The sequence below is a fragment of the Solanum verrucosum genome, unplaced genomic scaffold (assembly GCF_900185275.1).
Source record: "Solanum verrucosum unplaced genomic scaffold, falcon-dt-bn FXZP01000277.1, whole genome shotgun sequence".
Classification (NCBI taxonomy): Eukaryota; Viridiplantae; Streptophyta; class Magnoliopsida; order Solanales; family Solanaceae; genus Solanum; species Solanum verrucosum.
Window position 1 is genome coordinate 3116471 of NW_026019945.1, and position 22629 is coordinate 3139099.

Consider the following 22629-nt stretch of genomic DNA (forward strand, 5'->3'; position numbering starts at 1 on the left):
TTTTTTTCTCCAATAAATGAATTACAGTAAACGAACAACATTCCTTCTTCTCGCTCGATCCCCTGTGTATCAGAAACAGAAAATTACTTCAATCTTCGCTCAAAAAGGGATACAGAGATCTATGGATTCTCCTGCTAATTTATGTATTTACTCATGAAATTACTCATCCATCGACCGTTCTGAATTTATATTCATAAAAAGGTAAGTCTTCGATTCGGTGAAAATAATTTAGGAAAAATCCGAGTAGTTTTGTAGTATTTTTTTTGTAATTTTTCTTCCTTGTAAGAGCTGTTTTCGTTTTTGCAATGGTTAGTTTGGCACCGTCTCGCTATCGATTTAGAATTTGCTGAACTGTCATTGTTATCGTCTTCCACTTTACCTAACGAAGTATTATCCTTAAGTTTCCTGCATTTTGGATTCAGTGTTGTTTTTTATGCTTTGCAGATCTCAAATTTAGCTTCATTTCGCGTATTTATGTGTGTGTAATTGTTTATAGTGTGAATCTTAAAATTTGTGTTATTATTGGTTAATATAAGTAGTTAATGTTTTTTCAGATTGATTTTCCGTGCCAGAGAGTGAGATTGAGTGGCCACATTTTATGAATTTGTTAAACATTTACTAAGAGGAGTTGTTGAATGAGAAGTGCAAGCTAGAGGATGCTGGCTTCACTTCATCTACTGAGAGTGTGAAGGAAAAAAGGTAGTTGTGTATAAAAATGGCTGATGCAGCTGCTCTTATTGAAGCTTCAGGATCTAGATTTAGTGATCTGGAGCTCATTGGAAGAGGCTCATTTGGTGACGTCTATAAAGGGTAAGGATTAAAATGTTTTATTTTGTTAATGTGTTTCCATCTTGCTTTTGTTACTAGGCATTGTGAATCAATCAGTTACACATCTATTTCAAATTAGTTTGGGTAAATAATATGAATCTTCCACGTCCATGCCACTCAATCCTGTCCTGTTTCGTGCTACTAAATACTTTTCCTTTTAATAGAAACTTAGTTATTAATAGAAACGGATCACGAATTTTAAATTTATCTGCAAGTGGAATTCCACGTGGAAACTTTGAATTTAAGCGAGCTGATGTCCATATACAGAGCATTAACCACTCATTGTCTCAAAGAACAAACCTATGGGATGTTATACACGTGTTTTCTTAAAGAAAAAATGGTTTAAGACTAAATTGTCGTAAATGCTAGTAGTAACAATTAAGTAATGGAGGTATTGGACTAAAGCCTTCCAACCCACTTGAGTGATGGCATGTATTTGGAAAATTGGCTTATTGATAGTCCACCAGTCTTTTTATCACTGATTTGTGTCAGAGCAACTTCTATCCATATTGGCCCATAATCTTTCCTACTGGGTATTGTTCGTTAACTTTGGTAACCAAGTCATAGTATGTTGGGTTCAAATTAATCCAGCAAAACTTTTTTGGCTGAAATGAGATAGAATAATATGGATGTAAGTAGTATACTTGACTGTATCACAATTAGTGTAAATTAATACGTAGTAGCATTTCACTTACTTTGTTTTTTAATATACCGACTAATACTTACCATGTATAGTCATGTGCAAGTTGTAACTGGATAACCTGGTATAAAATTTTTCTTTTACAGTACCAGTATAAACAACTTAAAATCTAAAAAGTATAAAGCAATAAATTGTTTCTTCACTTGTTACTTGAATTCTAAACTAAAAGTACTTAAAAAAATGATTCTCCAGCAAAAAAAGAACCAATAGAAGGAAACTATCTCAAATAGGGCAATTCGTAATGTTCTCTTCCTTCCCGCCAGGATAGCAGGAATACTAAAGAGTGTGACATCTCTCAGTTCCTTTACACAAGCCATTATGCAATTAATCTTCTGAGGGATACCAGGACGGTACACGCGTCAAGATATGATATTTGCTTTTGGGACTCGGTGTGCCCTAGCCCCTAGTGAGGCAGGGAAAAACTTATAAATGTGTCTTTTATGTTAACTTGGATAGCCGGAGGTTCAAATCCCTCTCCATCTGCTAGGTCATAAGTTCTCTCTTGCGTTATCTAGAACATTTCAACCCAATTGACAATTGTTACACAACACATATTTGGTATTCAATAGTGACCAAACAAATATTAGACAGACTTTATCATAATACATATTTCTACTTAGTCCGATTTGACCCGTCCATTATTGACCATACTTGCACATTTGAGGTGAATTGAAAAAAGGGCGATATATTTAAAGGTTTGGGGTTAAAACAAATGATCAAGTCACGCTACAAAATATACTCTAGGCTACATTTAATGATAACAACTAAACCTTAATTATAACTAGTTGATATTGCGTGTATGAATCCTTCATTTTCATTATGCTTTGTTCTTTGATAAATCTGCATTAATTCTAAGAGATCGTAAGGTTTTTGAAACAACTTCCTTGTTTTTTCAGGCATACTTTATCCATTTTCAGCACCTTTAATTGTTTTAAGTTGTTGCACCTATGTAACAACATTTAGATTTGCCTTAGAACATAGACAAATCATCACATACGACAATTTTCTCAGCACATTTTGTATGTGCTACTTGCATCCTTTGTCTAAATTTGTATTAAAGTGGATTTGAGAAGGAAAATATTCCAGAATGGTTAATTTTAAGACTGTTTACTGGTGTGTACGAGTAGTATTATCCGCTGAAGTGTGTCAAATATCTTTTTGATAAAGGGAAGTGTGTCAAATATCTTGATGTTCAAAAGTAGAAGATGTGCCATAGATTTGGAAGGGATGTAAGCATGTGTGTGTCTAACACTGTAGATAATCTTTCTCACATTCGAATGATTAAGTGATTATGAACAACTACTATGATGTATAGGATTTTGCAGAAATAAATTCATTTTATTCACACAACAACAACATACGCAATGTAACACGTACCTTACCCCTACCTTGTGAAGGTAGAGAGGCTTTATAAATTAGTAGATTAAGGACTTTGATATACGATGATTGTAATATGGAGGAATTGCGATTTGAAGTTTATAGGGGAAAATAACTTACGAATTCTAGTACTGGATTTCTTATTTCGTCTTTTGTAATAGCTGGATTTTGTCTTCTTGGTGAGACCAGAGTTCTAGATAATCTCTTGAAGTAAGCTAATTTCTCTGTAACCAAAAGAGGGACATTTAACCTATTGCCAGTATAAATAGATTAAATGCCATTTTCGGTAAGAATCTCTCTAACAGCTCGTGGGACTTGAATGCCATTCTTTTTGATAACGAACTTGAAGGCCATCCTTTATTAGGTGGATAAGCAAAATCTAGTCTGTTCTGCATGGTCCCTAATCTCAATCAGTATCTTCTTCTTTAGTATGCAAACGGGGAATAAGTGTAATAGCCTGTCCTTTGGTAAGAGACATACAATAGTATGATAATAGCGATAAATATTTCTTAATATCTGAGAAACTCATGTCTAGACTAAGTGAAAGCTATTCTAGCAATGAAAGTTTTAAGTTTTCCTTTGTTATTTCCACCAGCTTGACATTAAATTTTGTTGTTGAGATATCATCATGTTAATTTTCTTGATTTGCAGGTTTGATAAGGAATTAAACAAAGAAGTTGCAATCAAGGTTATTGATCTGGAAGAATCGTGAGTATATGGCCTTGAGTACTTTTCTTGGAGTTTGAAGTTATGTTCTCCATGATGTTTTTTAGCAGGAGCTAGTGTTCATTTACTCTCCTTCGCCATGGAGAGAGAGTACAATGATAGCATATATGGAAGCTGCAATGTTGTATTTTACCCTTGTTCTGCATATTTTGTATATCATCTGGGCCATAGATTATTTTCATGCACTTTTAAGTTATGTTTCTATTGTGTGAATAATCAGTCAAGGATATAGAAATGAGACTAGATTCCCTTGGCAGAACTTCCAAATAGGTTGATAAATTATGAGCTCTATCATCTTTTGTCAATTTTGCCAAGTAGGTTGGAAAATCGATTATTCTAGTACAATCGATACAGGAGAATATATATATTGATTCAATGGTAGCACAATCAGTGCAAACTATAACTAGTGATTTATGCTCCTTGCTGTTCTAATATGATTATCTTCAGGCCTCTACATATTTTTCTCTAGCTAGTTTAAACGAATGATGAGTCGAAAGCTTCCTTTTCATATATTTGTTATGGAAGTTGTTTCCAAGAGTCTTTACTTTGATCTACTTGATTAGAGCTTGAATTGTAGTGGTCTTTGTGGCGGATAGACTGACCAACCTAACATTTAGTCCCTATGTGTTCTTAATTCACTTCATATAATTTTTTGATCTGGTAAAGCTGTAAAGCTACTTAGTTTGCTTCGTATTTGAACTGTGCCTTTATAAAAAGTTTAAAAGATTGTACTGGAAGTCCATGAATTCCCTCAATTTTTGGGGTAGTTGAAGCACACTTAACTTTCAAGGTTTTCTGATTCATCACCGCGTAGACATCGATGGAAATACTTTTGCCATTTGTATGACCTTTCATAAAAAAACTGTTGCGTATAAATGGTTCTAGTTGCATAAAGCAGTCTAAGCTGGGTGGAGAACATGAAACTAAAGTTTCATACAATTAAATTGCTTCATTGTATATTTCTTGTTAAGTTCTGTCCTTGTTATAAACTTCGTTACAGTTCTAGTTTAATCTGAAATACCTTCTTATCATTGTCATTCAGAGAGGATGAAGTTGAGGATATCCAAAAGGTATGTTCACATTTTTATGGACTTATGTTACTCATTGGTGATTATATTAGAACATTAAGTGAGCAGGGTTTTATTGGATGACTTTTTTTCAGGAAATTGCAGTTTTATCACAATGTCGATCTCCCTATATTACGGAGTACTATGGGTCATACCTGCACCAAACTAAGCTATGGATAATAATGGAATACATGGCTGGTGGCTCAGTTGCCGATTTAGTAAGTGGAAACATCTAAGATAATGCCAACCTTTCTGCCCTAGCTAAACAATTATCCTGGATACAGAGTGAATATTCATCATAAAATAATGGGATTAACTTTGACTGTGAGACGGGGTTTTTAATACAAGATGTTATGTGTACAAGTGTAAATATAATGTGTAACTGCTACTTAGGTGACTTCTGTGCAAAGCATTTTGAATGCGGTCCCAAAATCTTGAAGTCAAATCAGCGTAATATGTTGTTTCTACTTTCCTATATGTATTATACAACACGAGTAGCTCTAGTTTTTGTGCTGGGTATGTTGAGGTGAGAGGAAATCAATGATATGAGATAGTTTAAGGTTATCTATTACTTATCCCAGAAAAAAGGGATAGTTCTGTGGTTTCTCTCATTCTGTCTGCATGTGTCAGCATTGGAGGTTTCCTGACTTGATCTGACGTTCATTTGAAGTTTTTGAAATCTTATTCTACTTATTGAAGGAAAATCTATTTCACTCTGGTAAAGCTTATAAAGGAAATAATAAGTTTGGTAACTCAAGGCAAATCCTGCGTTGACTGGTGGGGATGAACTTAAAATGAATTGTAGGTGCAGTTACCAAATTTGGGACTTATATAATTGACTGTTGTTGTTGAGGGATAGAATAATGGCCTCTAGACCTAAAAAATATATTGACAATTCAAATGTGGAACTTATTTAATATTGAAGAAAGTGAATGCCTTTGTACCGTAGTATAACATCCATCTCAACTCACTGTATGGCCCTTAGCTATCACTAGATCTTACCAAGCTTTGGCTGCACAATGCTAAACATTTCTTGTTTCAGGGATCAGCTGGACCATTGTCAAACTTAGAGCTTGACTTTTAAAACCTTCCTTAGCCAAATTTGTTGAGTTAGTCTATCATACTCCACTGCCAATGCTATTTTGATTAAAAACTTATACCTCCTATGGGTTGTGTTACTTTTACTATTTGAATTGCTAAACCTAAAGGGAATATAATCACATGTCAACCACTCAACTTTGTTGCCTATACCTGTTCTGCATACCTTTTTTTTTGGTTGGGGTTTTGGCGATAATAATTGCTTTTCCAACGAGGAAGAGCCTATATGCCATGAGTACTGAGAATATCCAGATATGACTACATTCCCGGCCAAGTTCATTTAATTATATATACAAGAGCAAAGATGGTTAGTGCTGCATAAATGGATAAAAGCTTGCAAAATACTCTGAATCTGGAAATTTTGATTACTCCAAACACTATTGTGTTCCGCTCTCCCCAAAGCTTCTTCAATCAAGGTACCTTGCACCAAGACCTAAGCATTTCATAGTATTGGTACAGCAAAGTGCAATTATCTTTTTTTTTGTTATTTAGGCTGACATATCTGTTGGTGTTCAGCACCTCCTGCCACAATATTACATTCCAGACCACGTATTATACATGTGCATTTTAAAAAAAAAATATATTTTTGATGAAGGAAAAATTATAGGTGTGTTAGTTTTGTTTCACGAAGACACATTGGTCCACCAGAAGCAAGATGTGAGTCATGTATTCAATGAACTCTTCTCTGTATACTTACCAAGATATTGTTTCTGCAGATTCAACCAAATCAGCCATTGGATGAAATGTCTATTGCATCCATTTTACGTGATTTGCTTCATGCTATTGAATACCTCCACTCCGAAGGAAAAATTCATCGCGATATCAAAGGTTCATTGTTCTCTTTGTAGCTTAATATTGATAGCCTGGAGATATCTACATTGGTATTATCCATGTGCCATTTCTATTACTTTTTTATCTTCAGTTTTATTTGCTAAAATGTTGGCCAGAGCTTTAGATTTTGTATCAATGGGCGGGCCAAACTTGATAATCAGTTTTTGCCTTGAGGATACCACATTTTGGAATTTAGATGCTTCTTGCTGTTAAACTGCAGCAGTTGAGATCTGTTTTTATAAATTATATTATTCCTCGGATTGGAAGTTGTCTCAATATGCTAACTGTTTCTTCTCTTAGTTGCTAACAACTTATTTTTCAGTTTGAGGCCCACTACCCCCTTTTCAATTGTGGAAATGACATAGGTCTATCGATGTTTTTGCAGCGGCTAATATCTTGCTGTCAGAAAATGGTGATGTGAAGGTATATTAACATGATCCTTTATTATGTTTCAAATTATATCTGAGAGGAAGGTAACTATTGGTTACTATCATGTCGGTGTGTTTCTTGTTTTCTGATCTGCTCTTCCACAGGTAGCAGATTTTGGCGTTTCTGCACAGCTGACAAGGACAATCTCTAGGAGAAAGGTACAATTTGCTATATTTGCGGAATTTGTTTTTTTGACAAGCAGACTTTTAACTTTTTTGCTCAATTACATTACTGAGTGCAGTATCATTTCTTGTTTAGTAGTTATAGAGGTCGTTGGGTTACATGCCATATGTTTGCTGGAAGTTGCATTGGATATTGTCGGTTAGAAGTAAGATCAAGTCAGTCAAGTTATGCTAATGTAATTAATGTTTGCAGACATTTGTAGGAACACCATTCTGGATGGCACCTGAAGTAATTCAGAACTCAGACGGATACAATGAGAAGGTATCTCTTGAACTGCAGAAATATATGGAGTCCATTTCCCTTCATCTAATTGTTCCTTTCTTCCTTCTTCCGGTTCCTCCGTGTGTAGCTCTTAATCTTAATCCCTTCAATTGCTGATAGAAATGATTCTTGTTGAAACTCCTGTATTAGTTTTTCTTTGTATACTCTTGCTTAAGGTTTGGGCCAACTACTAAGAGCTTTTTCTTCTGTACAGGCTGATATTTGGTCACTTGGTATAACTGCAATTGAGATGGCCAAAGGGGAACCCCCACTTGCTGATTTGCACCCCATGAGAGTACTTTTTATCATACCTCGAGAAAATCCTCCCCAGGTTATACTTTTGCCAGTTCAATATTTTAGATTTTTCGATTATTTTGTTTATCCACCTTTGATTTACAAGTCTCTTCTTTTTTTGTGATACTCAATTATTTTTAAAAAACTGAAATATTAGAATTTCGTGATACTCTTTTGTTCTTTAAGAGGTAGTGTTTACTGTCTTTTCTGTTATTGTGCAGCTAGAGGAACACTTTTCTCGTCCTCTCAAAGAAATCGTGTCCCTGTGTTTGAAGAAGAGCCCTGCTGAGGTAGGTTCCACATTTTGTGCTGTCAATCCCCTTGTTTTTTTCTCTCTCAACGTCTTTGTTTCTGTTTTGTGCCTGACTATTATCATACTTCCATGTGCCTATAAGTGTTTCTCCATCCATGCAAAGAAAAGCGTTGGAGTTCTATTCTTTTAAGTAGAAGTTGGTCCAAAAGGAGTAGGCGCTTTTGAACAACCAGGGCTTTCAGTATACAACAATTACACATTGGTCGAGAGCTATGGATCTTCATTGATTGTGTCACTCAATCCAAGTTCATCTAGACCCATATTATATAAAATAATAATAAAAAGTTCTAGAAGTTCTCTATAGTTTAGGTAAATAATTTTAGTAACGTGGGAAAGACTCCCGCATTACGAGCCATATGCCAAAATTAGGGAACCTATGTAAATAACATTAATATGGTTATCTACAGATATCACCTGATTAGTAAACTCTACATTTTTATTTGGATATAAATCTCTAACATGACTAAAAGGCTTCTAGATAACATAACATATGACAAGTTCCTTACTAATTTGTATCACCTTTATAGATCTTTTTCTTCTATTGTGCCCTATTTTTCCCTGAGCCTTCATGGTTTCCGGAAATTGTAGATATTCCGAGAGGACTGAGACAACATTCTTCTATGTGGTTTTATGTCTACCTCATTCTTTTTAAACTCCTTCACTCTTCATTTCAACCATCTTGTTTTGTTTTTTTGTGTAGCATCTTCATCTATCATACCATTCTCTTGGAAAGTTGAGCATAGATATATGAACTTTTTGCATTTAGGCATTAGAATCCCATTTAATCTCACCTCAACATTGCTCTTATGTTGTTTAAATTTGTAGTGCGCATATTTAGTCTTACTTGTTCATATCCTAAAACATTTTACTCTTGAGAGTTCTTCTCCGCAGTTCAAGATTCTGGTTGACACCCTGGTTTTGGCAATTTAGCACAATATCTTTGGTAGATAGTAACACCATAGGACCTCAATGTCGGTTTGTGTTAATTAGCTCATCCATTATTAGGGTAACCAAGTACGAGCTTGATGCCGATCCCTAGTGTGCACTCACGGAGTCACGGTTATGAAAACTTCATTGTATCTCCTACTATTCTCACAGTGACGACTCCGTACGTATCCTTTATAACATCAATATATTTAATATGAATTTCTTTCTTCTCCAATACCCTTCGAAGGATTTGCCTGTGCTCTATGATATGCTTTATCTAGGTCAATTAACACCACAAAATCATATAGATCGTTTTTCATCTCGCAATAAATTTCTATCTGTCTCTTACCAAAGAATGTAGCACGTTATAGAATTACCTGTTATAATCCAGACTGCTTCTCGGTTACTCGTGTAGTGTCCCCAAGTCTATCACTCTTTCCTAAAGTTTCATCTGACGGGTCATAAGTTGAATGCCATGGTAGTTCGCACGACTTGAAATATCTACTGTGTCCACATATATTGGAATTAGGGTACTCTTCCTCATTTGTTGGGTATCTTGCCACTTCTTATTATAGCATTAAGTAGCTTGATAGGCCATCCTACTCCAATCTCTCCAAGACATTTCCAATCTGTATTATATACAAAAGTGTGACATTGGGAATAAGCTGAAAAAGTGGTGTGGATAACCTAGGACTACTTGCTGACAGCGGTAGTTTGCTGTGCTAAATAATTTATCCTCCTTTGTTAGTGCTTTATTTGGAGAGCGAGCCATTGCCCAAATGTTAAAGCACTTCAAGATGTGTTCGTGATGGTACATCTAATATAGGTGCCTATATATCCTTAGATATGTAGATAATATTACCAATTCACTTGATACATTCCTATGAGTCACTTCATTCTAAGGGTCTAAGAAGGAAACTGTTTGTGTATGACCTATGGGTTTATAATCATTAGTCTTGGTGTTTGGACATTTTACAATTGGTAATTACTACAAGAACCTCAAAATTTGGGCTCTAGTGTAAGCCAATTTAAGACACTATGGATCTTCGCTAGTAGAAGCATAATGCTGTATGAATGATCTACACATTTTAACCTAAGCCTTTTTATTCGTCTTGTATCTCTGCGAACACTGAATTTATCAGGAAAAAAAATCTATGCGACGGTTTTCCTGATTAAAGTTATCAAACTCTTATTTTGTGTTGGATGATATATGTCTTTGTTATGATTAGGTTTGTTTCTCTTATTCTATACTTTCTATTGATCCTAGAGGCCAAGTGCAAAGGAACTGCTGAAGCACCGTTTTATAAGGAATGCAAGAAAAAGCCCTAGACTGTTGGAGAGAATCAGGTGCATCCCACTTCCTGACATTTTGTGCACCTACACCTATTCTTTGCATGGTTTGCTTTGGTAAAAGGAGTTCAAGGCTTTGTGTGTTGCTATACTCGGTATCATTTGATTCTGTAATACTCCATTAAATAGATATATTTCCACTTTCCCAAAATAATATCTACTTCTAAGGTGGTAAGTTTTATCTCATGCGAACAAAATTAATCGAGCCCCACTTTAATATTTCACAAGACGACTTTAAGACCAGAAAAGCAGAAAGGTCCGACCTGCATCTTTCCCTTCGTTAGCATTAAAATATTCATTGTTCAAATTTTCTTTCTCAGCAATTGTTCCAAATCAAATGCATAAAATTTTGGGATAAAAAGGAGAAACTAATATGACCTGTAAAAAAAGAAGGGAGTAAATGATATAAAGGGATACCTTTTTTTGACTAGTTAGTGGGTAGAATTTAAGGATTGTTTGCTTAATGATACAGGGTCAACCAATGTATATTTTCCCAATAAAAAATTACATGTGTTTCTTGCAGGGAGCGCCCCAAGTTTCAAATAAAGGATGATATGGATTCTCCTAGGAATGGACAGAAACCTGTAGGGGAAGCATCGGGCACCGTTAAGGTGACAAGAGATGTGGGTACTGAAGACACTGTTAAAGTCAGGTTAGTGAAACACTGAAACCTCTTAGTGAGCTTTACTGTTATCTGTGGTGATTCTTGGCTGAGTTTTACCTTTACAGTGGCCAGGGGAAAACCCTAAAAACTGCTGGATGGGACTTCAGCATTGGAGGATCATCTAGTACTGGAACTGTCCGAAGTGTGAAACCGCCGCAGGTTAGAGATAGGAAACCAGAAGTTCCATTGAATCAACCTGCTTCAAGAAAAAATCTGGACAGTGGTAGCAATTGGTCCTCTGCTTCTGGAACTGTCCATTATACTTCATCAGAGGGTTTCAACCAAAAAGATGGCGGAGATGCAAACATCGATAAAGGAGATTATTCTCTTGAAGATGTATTGCTTTGTTCTCTATAAGTGTATTTTTCTATATGAATGTGCATACTTACATCTGTGTCTACCTACTTCATATCCTTTCCTGAAATTTAGAAGCTTGTACGAAGGAGAAAATTTGATTACAGATCCAAGTTGCAGGAGAACGTATGTGTACTCAAGACATCCGAAAATACAGTAATTGATTCTGCAATGTGGCAGCATGTTAGGCTTTTCCTGTCAGGATGACCTTATTTAGGTGGTTTTACAGTGCTCTTCATGCACTAAAATATTGGGACACACTTGAAATAAAAGGTGGATGAATCCTGTCATCTTCAACAAGTTCTAGTGCACTGCACTATTATCCAATGAAATAGCTACGTCAAATGTATCAAGCTTGTGCAAATTCTTCCTGTGGCTAAGAGAAATCTCTACTTAACCTTACAAATCTCCCAAAAAAGCAATATAAAAATAAAAAAGGAAAGTAAAGAGCTCTATTGTTGGCATTCTAGCATGTTTGAGCTTTATTGTTGGCAGTCTAGCATGTTTGATCTTGATATTTTAAGAATCAGAAGTATTGACATAAACTGTTCAACATTGCTCTTTGCATATTTTTTTTCTGCTAGTTTCTTCTTGCGACACTGTTCTAATCTTCAATTTACAGGAGGAGTTGTCGGTGAGTGGTACTGGAACTGTGGTTGTGAGATCTCCAAGAGGATCTCCTAGAGGAATCCAATCCACTTCTCTATTCAGTGACCAGAGTTCCCTGGTATTGTCAGCTTTTCTACCAAAATTTCTTTACACTCATCTGCCAAAATCTTTTTGGCGTATTTGCCATTGACTACTGGTGTCAATTCACTTTGCAGTCCAGTAGCACACTTGCTTCTTTTGAGGATGCTTCTTCCAGCGGCACTGTAGTTTATCGTGGACGTCATGATGACCCAGATTCTCCTCGAACGCCAAAATCTAGGTTAGGAATTCAAGAGAGATCTTCAAGTGCATCACTTGAAGACAGCTCAGCAAACCTTGCAGAGGTATCTCACTTCAGAATTCTTAATTCAAGCTGGTTTCCATTTATGGAAAATTTGTCTTAATTAAAGAATGCTAAAATCCAACAACAACATACCAAGTGTAATCCCACAAGTGTGGTTAGGGGGGGGTAGTGTGTACACGGACCTTGCCCCTACCTTGGTAGGTAGAGTGGTTGTTTCAGATAGACCCTCGGCTCTAAAGTATGTTGAAATTTGTGGGTTGATTTTGTACTACTAGACTTTGAACTAGGTATAGGGATGGCCACAAGGATAATAAAGACGGAAAATGTGTAGAACTTTTATCAAGAAAGGATCATGTATAAAGCCTCATTCTAGCAATGGTTTATCATTAGGTTGGGATTTCTTCTTACATTTAACAAACTTGCATATTTTTTCCACTCGTTAGTTCTGATTTATTAATCTAATTATGTTAAAGTCCCTCCAATATGACATCTTTCCGTGGTTTGTTGCATAAGGCTTATTAGATGTGAACTTTTTTAGGCCAAGGCGGCCATGCTAGCAGGACTGAAGAAGGGAAATGTTAGAGACAGATCAAAATTGGGCAAGGTGCAACGTGATGGGCTAGAAAATAAAACAGAACAATCTACAATGAGCTCTGATTCTTCTAGGTACATAAGTTTTCGAAGCTGAAAGATGGTCTGAAGTTGGTTTATCCTAGTTTCACCATTTCTTCTCTGAAGCACCATAATTTTTCCAGGCACTCGCGTGATTATCTTGATGCGCAGAAGGCGTTTTCAAGATCACGCCATACAAGTGATGAAGAAGATGGTGCGAGAACATATCCTGCACCTTCATCTGCCACCTTATCTGTTCTCCTTATTCCTTCATTAAAAGAGGTACGGCATGAGCTTTAAGTTACCTTAGATCTTTTATGGGTGATGTTTTATGGGAGTCATTCTAGATGAAGTTGAGGTCTGTTGAGCTATGCTTGTTTAGATTGTGATACATTCTTATCTGTATGCATACTAGAGTATGTGCTGCTGGTCCTTTTTCCATCACAAACCTTTGTTGTAGGCCTGATTTCGAGCACTTTCTGGGGCTTCAAACAGCGCATATTTGAAACGGAAAGGGTTCAAAATTTTTTGGGGTAAAAGGGTTTTTAATAGAATAATGCCATTGAGTTGTATTAGTATGAAAAGAGCTGAAGAAAGATGAGAAAATAAGGCTGGAAAATGGTGGCAAAAATCAAAAGTTCAACTAACCATAAAAATCAATTCCTAGGTGGCGTAGGCATCACTACTAGGTTTAGAATTGCATTAACAATCCAAAGAGAGTGTAACGATAATAGGACATCTGTAATTGCTGATATGTTTATAATTGAGCGCACTACAATGGCACTGGTAGACTTAAATGAACTCATCTTTACAAGAAAGTATTCATTGATGAATTTGGAACCAAATACTTGTACTTGTATAAAATCAGACTATCTAGACTAAGATATTGATTAAAAAAACTCTTGGCTAGACTAGGATAAGAAAGGGATTATCGTATCTAGACTCATAAAAGGACTTAAAATCGGCTATTTGGCAGATTTTTTTTTAACTGCAGTAATTCAGAAAATTTCTGCAAAGAACTATTATTGCCAGAAAAATCTAAATTTCTTAAGCTGAAATTAGGAAAAACCTATGTATTGTTGATTGCATACTAAGATGAACAAGCTTTCATATTATTACTCTTTGGGAAAAAGGACAAATATACCCCCAAACTATCGTAAATGGTATGCGGATACCCTCCGTCATACTTTTGGGACATTGGTGCCCCTGCCGTCCAAAAACTAGAGCATATATACCCTTTATACTAACAGACATACACGTGTCATAATCTTATCCACCGACCCGACATTTGTTAAATATCGGATCGACGGATAAGATTGCACCACGTGTCCTTATTTAGTCTTCCGTTAGAGTGAAGGGCAGCTATGCTCTAGTTTTTGGACGGCAGGGGCACCAATGTCCCAAAAGTATGACGGAAAGTATTTGCATACCATTTACGATAGTTGGGGGGTATATTTGTCCTTTTTCCCTTACTTTTTATCTGAATTGTCATTGAAATAGTGTGGTATGGTCTGATGTGATCTGAGATATCTTGTGATCGAAAAAATGAGAGTGAACCTAATAGATTTGACCTGAATCGTTTTATCTTTCAAGAAACACATAAGTGACTGTTGGCTTTTCGCCCAACGTGAAGGCAGCCGATCTTCTACCAGATGTGGAAGCAACCACTAATGCTTGCATTAGGGTAGGCTGTCTACATCACACCTCAAGGGTGTGGCCCTTCTCCGGACCCTGCATGAATGTGGGATGCTTTGTGCACCAGGCTGCCCTTTATTTTACTTCTATCAGGCTCAAAAGTCAAAAGCCTAGCACATAATTGCTCTTCTGATAATTTTCTCACCTTCTCTTCATTTATCTTGGTGTGTAGGCTGCTACCAGTGAGACAGATGGTTCACTCATGCAGGCGATGGTCAGCTCCTTTATGGATATGGAGCGCATGAAGGCTGGTTCTTGCGATCTGTTCATGACTAGGTTGCTTCAGCGACTAGCAAGGTTATTAGTTATTCCACACTATATGCTACCCTTGAAATATAACTTGAATGTATTTGTTAATAATAGCTTGTCTCAAGAGAGTTGAATCCCATTGCAGTGCAAAGGATCCGTCTTTGAAAGATCTGCAAGACCTGGCTGGTCGCATCTTTTCAAAGGGAAAGATTGAAACAGAGAGTACAAGTACCGAGTCTGATAGCAAAAAAAAGCAGCAGAGTAAAGAGCTTAATTCAAATGCCAATTTGAGTCCACTGGCGAGGTTCTTGCTTTCAAGGTTTGTCTAAATGTCATCAAATATTAAGTTCTTGTAATGCTGTGAAAAAATTAGCGAGGCACCAAATAAATTCCTCATCAAAACATGCCTATTTTTAAATTGCGAGAGAGCCGAGATGAGAGACTGGATATAAGAATTTACATCTATTTTTCCTCCGTTTCACGATTATTTTGAGCCTCTTTTGTCTAATCCGAGACTATTCATTAAGTGATGTCACAGTATTGGATGGAAAATTATTATGCTTTATATATCTAGAAATATGAAATGCATATTACGACATGCATCTACCTAACTAAGGTTGAAGCATTTGCTACGCATGTCTTCCTAAACAAGTTCGACCTTTCAATTGCAGATGGCAAGGGCATGCTTCTCGAGATCAAAATTCCTAAACATTGAGGTTAGATTATTGCTTCAAAATTTTGCCTTCTCCAATGTTGTTTGTTCCTGAATTATTTTGATTATGTGTACATATCATTTTGAGGACATCTGTAATTTCGTCCTCTGATTCAATTTTTTTGGGGGTTTTCCTAATTGAAGATTTTTCTTTCTGCTTTTGCTTTGCAAATTGTAATTTAAAAGCTCTATTTTCTGTTAGAATTTATCCTTTGATTGGGCGTTTTTATTGCTCGATGTAATAGTAACAAGCTTTTTATGTTTTTAGTGCTAACCTCGGTGTTGCAACTTCCTGAAGATGTTGTAAAGGACACTTTGACATATTGTTAGTTAACTTGTTGATTTTTACTTCCTCTTTGGTACCTATAGTAAATAACATTTCACTTTCTCTATTCATCCTTGTCGCTTGTCTTTCTTTTCTTTTGTATAATCGTAGTGCACGGGCCAACTTGGGCATACCGAAATCAACTAGTTTCGGGTACCTGCAACTTCCCACCCAGTGCAGTATTGTGTAACTGTCCACCAAATGGATAGATGGGAAGAAAAGAATTCGAACCTGAGTAATTGTCCACCAATTACACACCCTTGGATGAGTTCTGTTTTTCTTTTTTTTTTTAATAAAAAAAAGTGGTTTCACTATTGTGGTGAGAGGTTAGGCAAGGTTTTCAACCTGTATGTTAATTAAAAGTTCTTTGATTAATTGGATTGTTACTTCATGCATTCTCTCTTCTTGTTCAGCTAGGCCGAACTGGGGCACACACTTGAGATGAGAACGACTCAACCCATCATTTGATGAAAGTGCTCGGGGCAAACTCCAAACTCCAAACTCCAAAGCACCAGCTGACGATAGTAATTATTTTTCTAATGAAAAGTGGTGAAATTAGCTCGCGATAAAAATTAGCCATACCCTCATTTCTGATAAAGTTATTGTCGATGTGGATAGGGTAGCGTGTAAAAGGATCAATGTATGTGTATGATTATAGAAATATTTTTCGTTAATTGTAAAAAAGTTGAAAATAAACTTATTCAGAAAGCTATCATTTTTTTTTGTTTTGAAAAAGGGCTAAATTGAAATTGATGCTTCATGGTACAACTACAGATGAATTATCATTCAAATGATTTGAATACATAAATTCATGTGGCAGGATGTATCCTCACAATGGCTCTTTTACTACAACTGCATATATACTTGAACAATAACATCACCACCAGAGGCGAATCTAGGATTTTTCGAACATGGGTGCACCAAGTAAAATGTATTGAAGTGAGAATTGATCCTTAATCCTCAAGGTCAAAAGCTCAACATATAACCATGTGGATCATTTAGACTTCTTGTAGTACGGGTGCAAGAATATAATATTATACAAATTTTTAAAAAATATACATATAAAATATCTAATTTTACGAAGAGACCACGGGTGCGAGTGCCCTATTTTTTGGCTGTAAATTCGCCACTGATCACCACTATGCACTCATAATCGTTTCAATCTAATATTTTACAACGATCATTAATATGTTAATATATTTTGTATGATCAGAACCTTAAAAAATAACAACAATTTTTGAGTTATTAAATAAAGTCTACTACCTATTTTCTCTTTAACTTGATAAAATTCTTGTATATGGCCATATTTTTTTTTTTTTTTTACCGTGGTTTCCGGGCGTCGCTTTGCGAACCCGACTAGCTGTACCCACCGGGTCCCGCTGTTTCAAGGCGGGTCCACCACGGTTAGTTCCACGGGGCCCTGGAGACGCGGCCGGTTTGTAATGCCTCCAGTGGCCCTGCTGGGGCTCGAACCGGCGACCTGAAGGACTTTGTCCCAGGCCTTTACCAGCTGAGCTACCCCTCAGGGTTGTATATGGCCATATATTATTCTTTGAATACTTTTATTTACTTGAGTTTCCTCAAAGGACCCAAAAAGAAAAAGAAAAAGAAAAAGAAAAAAAAGGCAACCTTCTTTCTTCAAGTATGTATGCGATATTTTAACGGCTTTCCTTTCACTTTGGTATCCACCCATCGTACTAAAATAGTGTATGGGGGCAAAAATAACACAGAGCTAAACGTTCATACCATGACAATGGTATTAAATTCTCTTCGCGGTCATTTCTTCAAACACCTTTCGTACACTAGCAGTACCATAATCACCGGCCGTTTCTTCACCGGCCGCCGCGTTCACAGGCTAATTCCGTTCATTCGTTTCTCTAAATCCTCTGCTGCGCAAAGATACCAGCATTGGAAGCACATCCAGACTGCAGCTAAATTTTCCACGCTATCTTCTCCTTCTTCGGAGACTCCGGCTAGTGATTCATTCACTTCTCCGTACCTCTCTGTTCGCATTTGTTGTCATAAGGATGTTGCCGTAAGTGAATATGCTCAGTTTACTGTTTTCTCTTGCTTGTTATGCTAATTTTACGTGTCTCTGCGCACATACAAGTTGTCAAGTGAACAATTTTGCTTGCGATAAATTGTTATATAGGCTGTAGTTCATATACTGTTGATGTTGAGAAGGAATGCTGAATTTCGAGCATCAGCAGAGTGCCAAAAATTACTACATTAGTTAGTGCGTTATGGAATAGGTGCGAACTTGGTGAAATGCTACATTTTTGTAGAACTTTTAAATTATGTGTAGTTTTGAGTAGTTGAGTTGAAGACGGTGGATGCATACGCTGTGTGAAAACATACATCCGCCTTCGTGCATTAGTAAATTTGGAGAGTGAAACTGCCATGTAATCTTCAGTTGTGTTATGTCAATTTAGAGCTCTGGTAGTTCGTGCTCAATCCCTAAATGGACAGTAACTGTGTAATATAATGCAGAAATTATCTGTACAACATATATCAAATTGAGCTTGAACTTCTATTTCTGTTTTACTATCAGGATGTGCTCTCAGAGGCTCTTTTATGTTTTGGAGCCAGTTCAACTACTGTGGATGAAGAAGAAAGCAGTGAGAGAAGTGATGAGGTAGAGTCTCCATTATTCTATTCATTAATGATGTTTTTTAGGTAGGACAAATCAAAAAAGGCTTTTGATGTTTCTGCGTCTGTTTCTGTGTGCATGCATTTACCTTCTTTTCGCAACTGAATATACGTAGTGGTTCTTTGTTATGCATCTTATTGGAGAACTAGTAGCATAACTTGCTCTTCTGGGTAATTTCAATTTGTGGTGTTCAGAGCTGTTTAACTTTCAGTCGCGTGAGGTGGAGTTTATCATCATCAAACTTCAGTTAGCATTTAGTAGTTAACCCCCTAAATATGTTTGACTGGTTTCTCTCAAACTTCTGATTTGTATTTATTAACTTTATTTTCCCTTTCTCCTACCTCCCAGATTATCATTACTTCCATCTTTTCTGTATGCAAAGATGTGAAAGACTGCATTTCACTTGCTGCTGATTCTATAGGGTTGCAAAAGATACCTAGTTTTGAGGTTGTGATGCATGACCACACTGATTGGATAAAAGCTACACAGGTCAACATTCTTTCCCTTGCTAATGACTATTGTGTTGTGTAGTAATATAAGAAATATTATATTGATCTTCCACCTGCATATTTATGCCTAGCAAAACACATGCACTGATAATCTTGGTTTGACAAGGGCCTCAAATCTTCTTTTTTTCTCCAAGACTAATAGCAACCAGCAAGATTATGATCAATTGCCAACTTTTATGGTCTTTATGGACATGCAATCAAGTTGCAGTCCAGAGTCAATATCTGCAAATTCAAATGTGCTACTTGCCAACTCTTCTCTTTCTATTAATGAATTATTAAAAATGAACATGAAGCTGGATACTGTTTGTGTCTTGATTATCATGTCCATTTCTTGTTAAAAAGCATGAAATGAGAGTGAGTTGTCTTGAAAATGCGGATGACCAAATAATGATTATCCTCTTAAACGGTCCCTTTAGATCATCTTTAGCATTTAACCAGTAGTTTAATAATCTGGCAAATCTCCCTGACCTTTGCATGTTTTAGTGAGTTACATTAATGATGAGGGATCTAGACGGATTGGTTCTTTACCAATCCATTGGAAGCTTGCATGCGAATGCGATGAATTGATGTTATTATGCCACTGGATTCCTGTATCTCTTAATTTCAACTGCGTGTTTGGAAGCTAATAGAGCTTCTGACATCATTCTGTTACCAAGTCATGGTGTCTATATGCGGCACATGTTATCATCTTGGTGACTGGTTGAGCCAGCTGAGTTAATTTTGATCTTTCAACCATTGTCAATTAATTGCAGGAATTGTTTTGTCCGGTGGAAGTTTCTGATGGACTCTGGGTGGTGCCTGAATGGATAACTCCTCCAGTATGATTATACCTCTCTCCCTTTGTTCTTATCACATGATTCAATTGGTTCTACACTCAGGCCCACAGTTCAAAGTATTATGTTAATATTCAATCAAACTTTCATATTATTGTCTCATGATTCTGCGGTCTTCCCGTTTTTAGTCCTCTTGGTTGTCGGTCATGAATGCCAGCGTGCACATTGTCGTATTTCCTCCATAAGAAATTATTCATACATATCTATAATATGTGTATGTTCTGTAGATATATAGATAAAGAGCGTGTGCTTGTATTGTAGGATCTTCAAGCAACAAATATAATCCTAAATCCTGGTTTAGCATTTGGAACTGGGGAGCACCAAACAACTAAGTTGTGTCTCCTCCTGCTGCGTGATTTGATAAAAGGAGGAGAACTCTTCTTGGACTATGGAACTGGTTCGGGTGTGCTAGCAATTGCAGCTCTTAAGGTACTTGGGTTTTCATTCAAACCGTGCTCTGCTGAAGTTAATGAACTGATTCCTTATAAATAAAGTTCCACCTAAAACTTATCCTTGCTCACTAAATCCAGGCCTTGCTCCTCTCCCTGTCAAAAGAATTGATCTTGCTAGTTTAATAACATAATTAAGGAACAAAGTCCGACACAAAAAGCACGATGAACGTCAAAACTTCTGGCACTTGAATAATAGAGATGTGAGTCTCAAACTAAATCTTTTGAACTTTATGAAGTGATAGATTAGAAAGGGTGGCGGTAGCTGTGGCAAAGGACCAGGAAATGTATTGAATTTAGACATTGGGGTGGTGAGGTGACAAATAGATGAGGAGCAATTTTCAACTTCTATTTTCTTCTTTTATTGCTGGACCATTTTTGGGATTTTAAGGGCTTGCTTCTTTCTTTCGATTCCGTGAAACCGCTTCCTTAGACTTTTAATTTCAATTCTAAACAAGTGGATGGAAGTTGAGAAGATTGATTTACGAAGTCTTGGTTTTGTATTGAATCTAAGTTGGAAGAGAAAAAATGTTCAACGTTTAACCTGATTCGGTAAAATAGTTGGAGAAGCACAAACATTAGTACTTTGAACTAAACTTGATTTTTCTTGAAAAAACTTATTTTCTGAAAAATGCATTCTGTGAACTATAACTTGATAACTGTACCTGAAACAAAATCAAAATTCTTAATCTGTAGGAGATTCCATCAAATTCACGGGCTGTCTACTTTATCCACAACTTAAATCTGATTTCCTTCTGAAACCTCAAACATTAGTTTTTTGAACTCGTCATTTAGTATCATGGTGTTGCTAATATCTTCATTGTCAAATATTTATCTGCAGTTTGGTGCAGCTTTTTCAGTTGGTTTTGATATAGATCCCCAGGCAATCACATCTGCTCAATATAATGCTACTTTAAACAACATTGGACATGAGGAATTGCTTTTAAATCTTGTTCCTGGCAAAGGAATTCTTCCCTCTGCAGATTTTAGTTCTAGTATGGACATTGATCAAACTGCCTACGATGCAGAAGTTATAAATAACAGGGGAAAATATGACATCGTTGTGGCAAACATACTATTGAATCCTCTGCTTGAGTTGGCAGATCAGATTGTGTCCTATGCAAAGCCTGGTGCAACAGTTGCTCTTTCCGGGATCATATCTGAGCAGGTATGGACATTCTGTTTTATAGTTGAACTGTAGAGTGAATAAGGCTTGAGGATACATTTGTTGGTACCACAAAGAATGAGGGAAAACTATAAGAATAATGCTGTCGTTGCTTAACATCATCATCTATTACCCATAAAAGATAACTAACACCCTATACTTGTATCCTTCTTCTTATTTCGTGTCTGAAGTTAAAACTCCATTTCATAGCAAACGATAAGAGTAAAACATGTATATGACAATACTCTACTTTACCATCTTTTTGATAGTCAACAGGTTCTATAACTTCCTTTGCTATTTGTTGTTCCTGCATTTTCAAATGACATGACTCTCGGTCTCAGTAATTCAATACTCATATCTAGTTCCTGAAATTTGTATGTATGCTTAATGATTGTCAATAATTTCCTCTCAATTATTCAATTCATCCATTGGCATTTTTTCCAATGAAATTACAATCAGTTAAATGTTTTAACAAAAAATTAGGTATTAGCAGTATAGGTATGTAAAGAATCATGTGCATGAGAATAAAACTACAACTATAATGTAGATTATTATATCTGTGTTTTGTTCTTGTGAAACAAGCAAAAATTGTAGACTACCTATTGCAATATTTGCAATCTTGATTTTCCAATGTGATGTAAATCTTCTGCAGATTCCTCGCATCCTAGAAAGGTATTCACAATACCTAGAGAACATTACAGTTTCAAAGATGGATGACTGGGCTTGCATAAGTGGCTTAAAGAAATGACATAACAGCAGCTAAAGGACAACGGAGGTTCATTTTCTAATATTGTGGAACTTAAGATTCTACCAGACAACGGGACTCAGATGTAGATCGATCTCCCTGCAGCTCCCTGCATGAGCTTTTATTTGGACAGTCTTGGAAACCGTTGTAAAAAAGCCACCTACTTCACTAATTGCGAGTTGAAGTCATACTTACTGAAGGTTGTGTGAAAAGAGACTGCCTCAAATCCCCAACTTTATCAGTTATTTAGTTTGTAAATGGCTCTGTAAACGATATTTTCAGAAGCTATGAAGTCTATCGAAAACAGCTTCTACCTCCCATTGTAGGGTTA

At 36.3% G+C, this 22629-nt stretch overlaps 2 protein-coding genes across 2 annotated transcripts; both read left to right on the plus strand.

The window, feature by feature from the left end:
- LOC125840053 (serine/threonine-protein kinase sid1) lies at positions 1–15938 on the plus strand. Its single transcript, XM_049519042.1, has 21 exons — positions 1–201; positions 555–810; positions 3557–3613; positions 4674–4701; positions 4794–4916; positions 6513–6624; positions 7013–7050; positions 7161–7214; positions 7432–7500; positions 7715–7831; positions 8016–8084; positions 10302–10381; positions 10908–11036; positions 11114–11384; positions 12025–12129; positions 12227–12394; positions 12893–13020; positions 13110–13248; positions 14834–14958; positions 15056–15229; positions 15582–15938. The coding sequence occupies exons 2-21, from the start codon at positions 716–718 to the stop codon at positions 15616–15618; spliced, it is 2118 nt and encodes a 705-aa protein (XP_049374999.1). The 5' UTR covers positions 1–201; positions 555–715; the 3' UTR covers positions 15619–15938.
- Positions 15939–17644: 1706 nt separating this feature from the next.
- On the plus strand, positions 17645–22622 carry LOC125840247 (uncharacterized). Its single transcript, XM_049519223.1, has 7 exons — positions 17645–17982; positions 18499–18582; positions 18946–19086; positions 19859–19924; positions 20201–20368; positions 21230–21556; positions 22206–22622. Exons 1-7 carry the CDS (start codon positions 17695–17697, stop codon positions 22299–22301), a joined length of 1170 nt encoding a protein of 389 aa, XP_049375180.1. The 5' UTR covers positions 17645–17694; the 3' UTR covers positions 22302–22622.
- Positions 22623–22629: the final 7 nt, after the last annotated feature.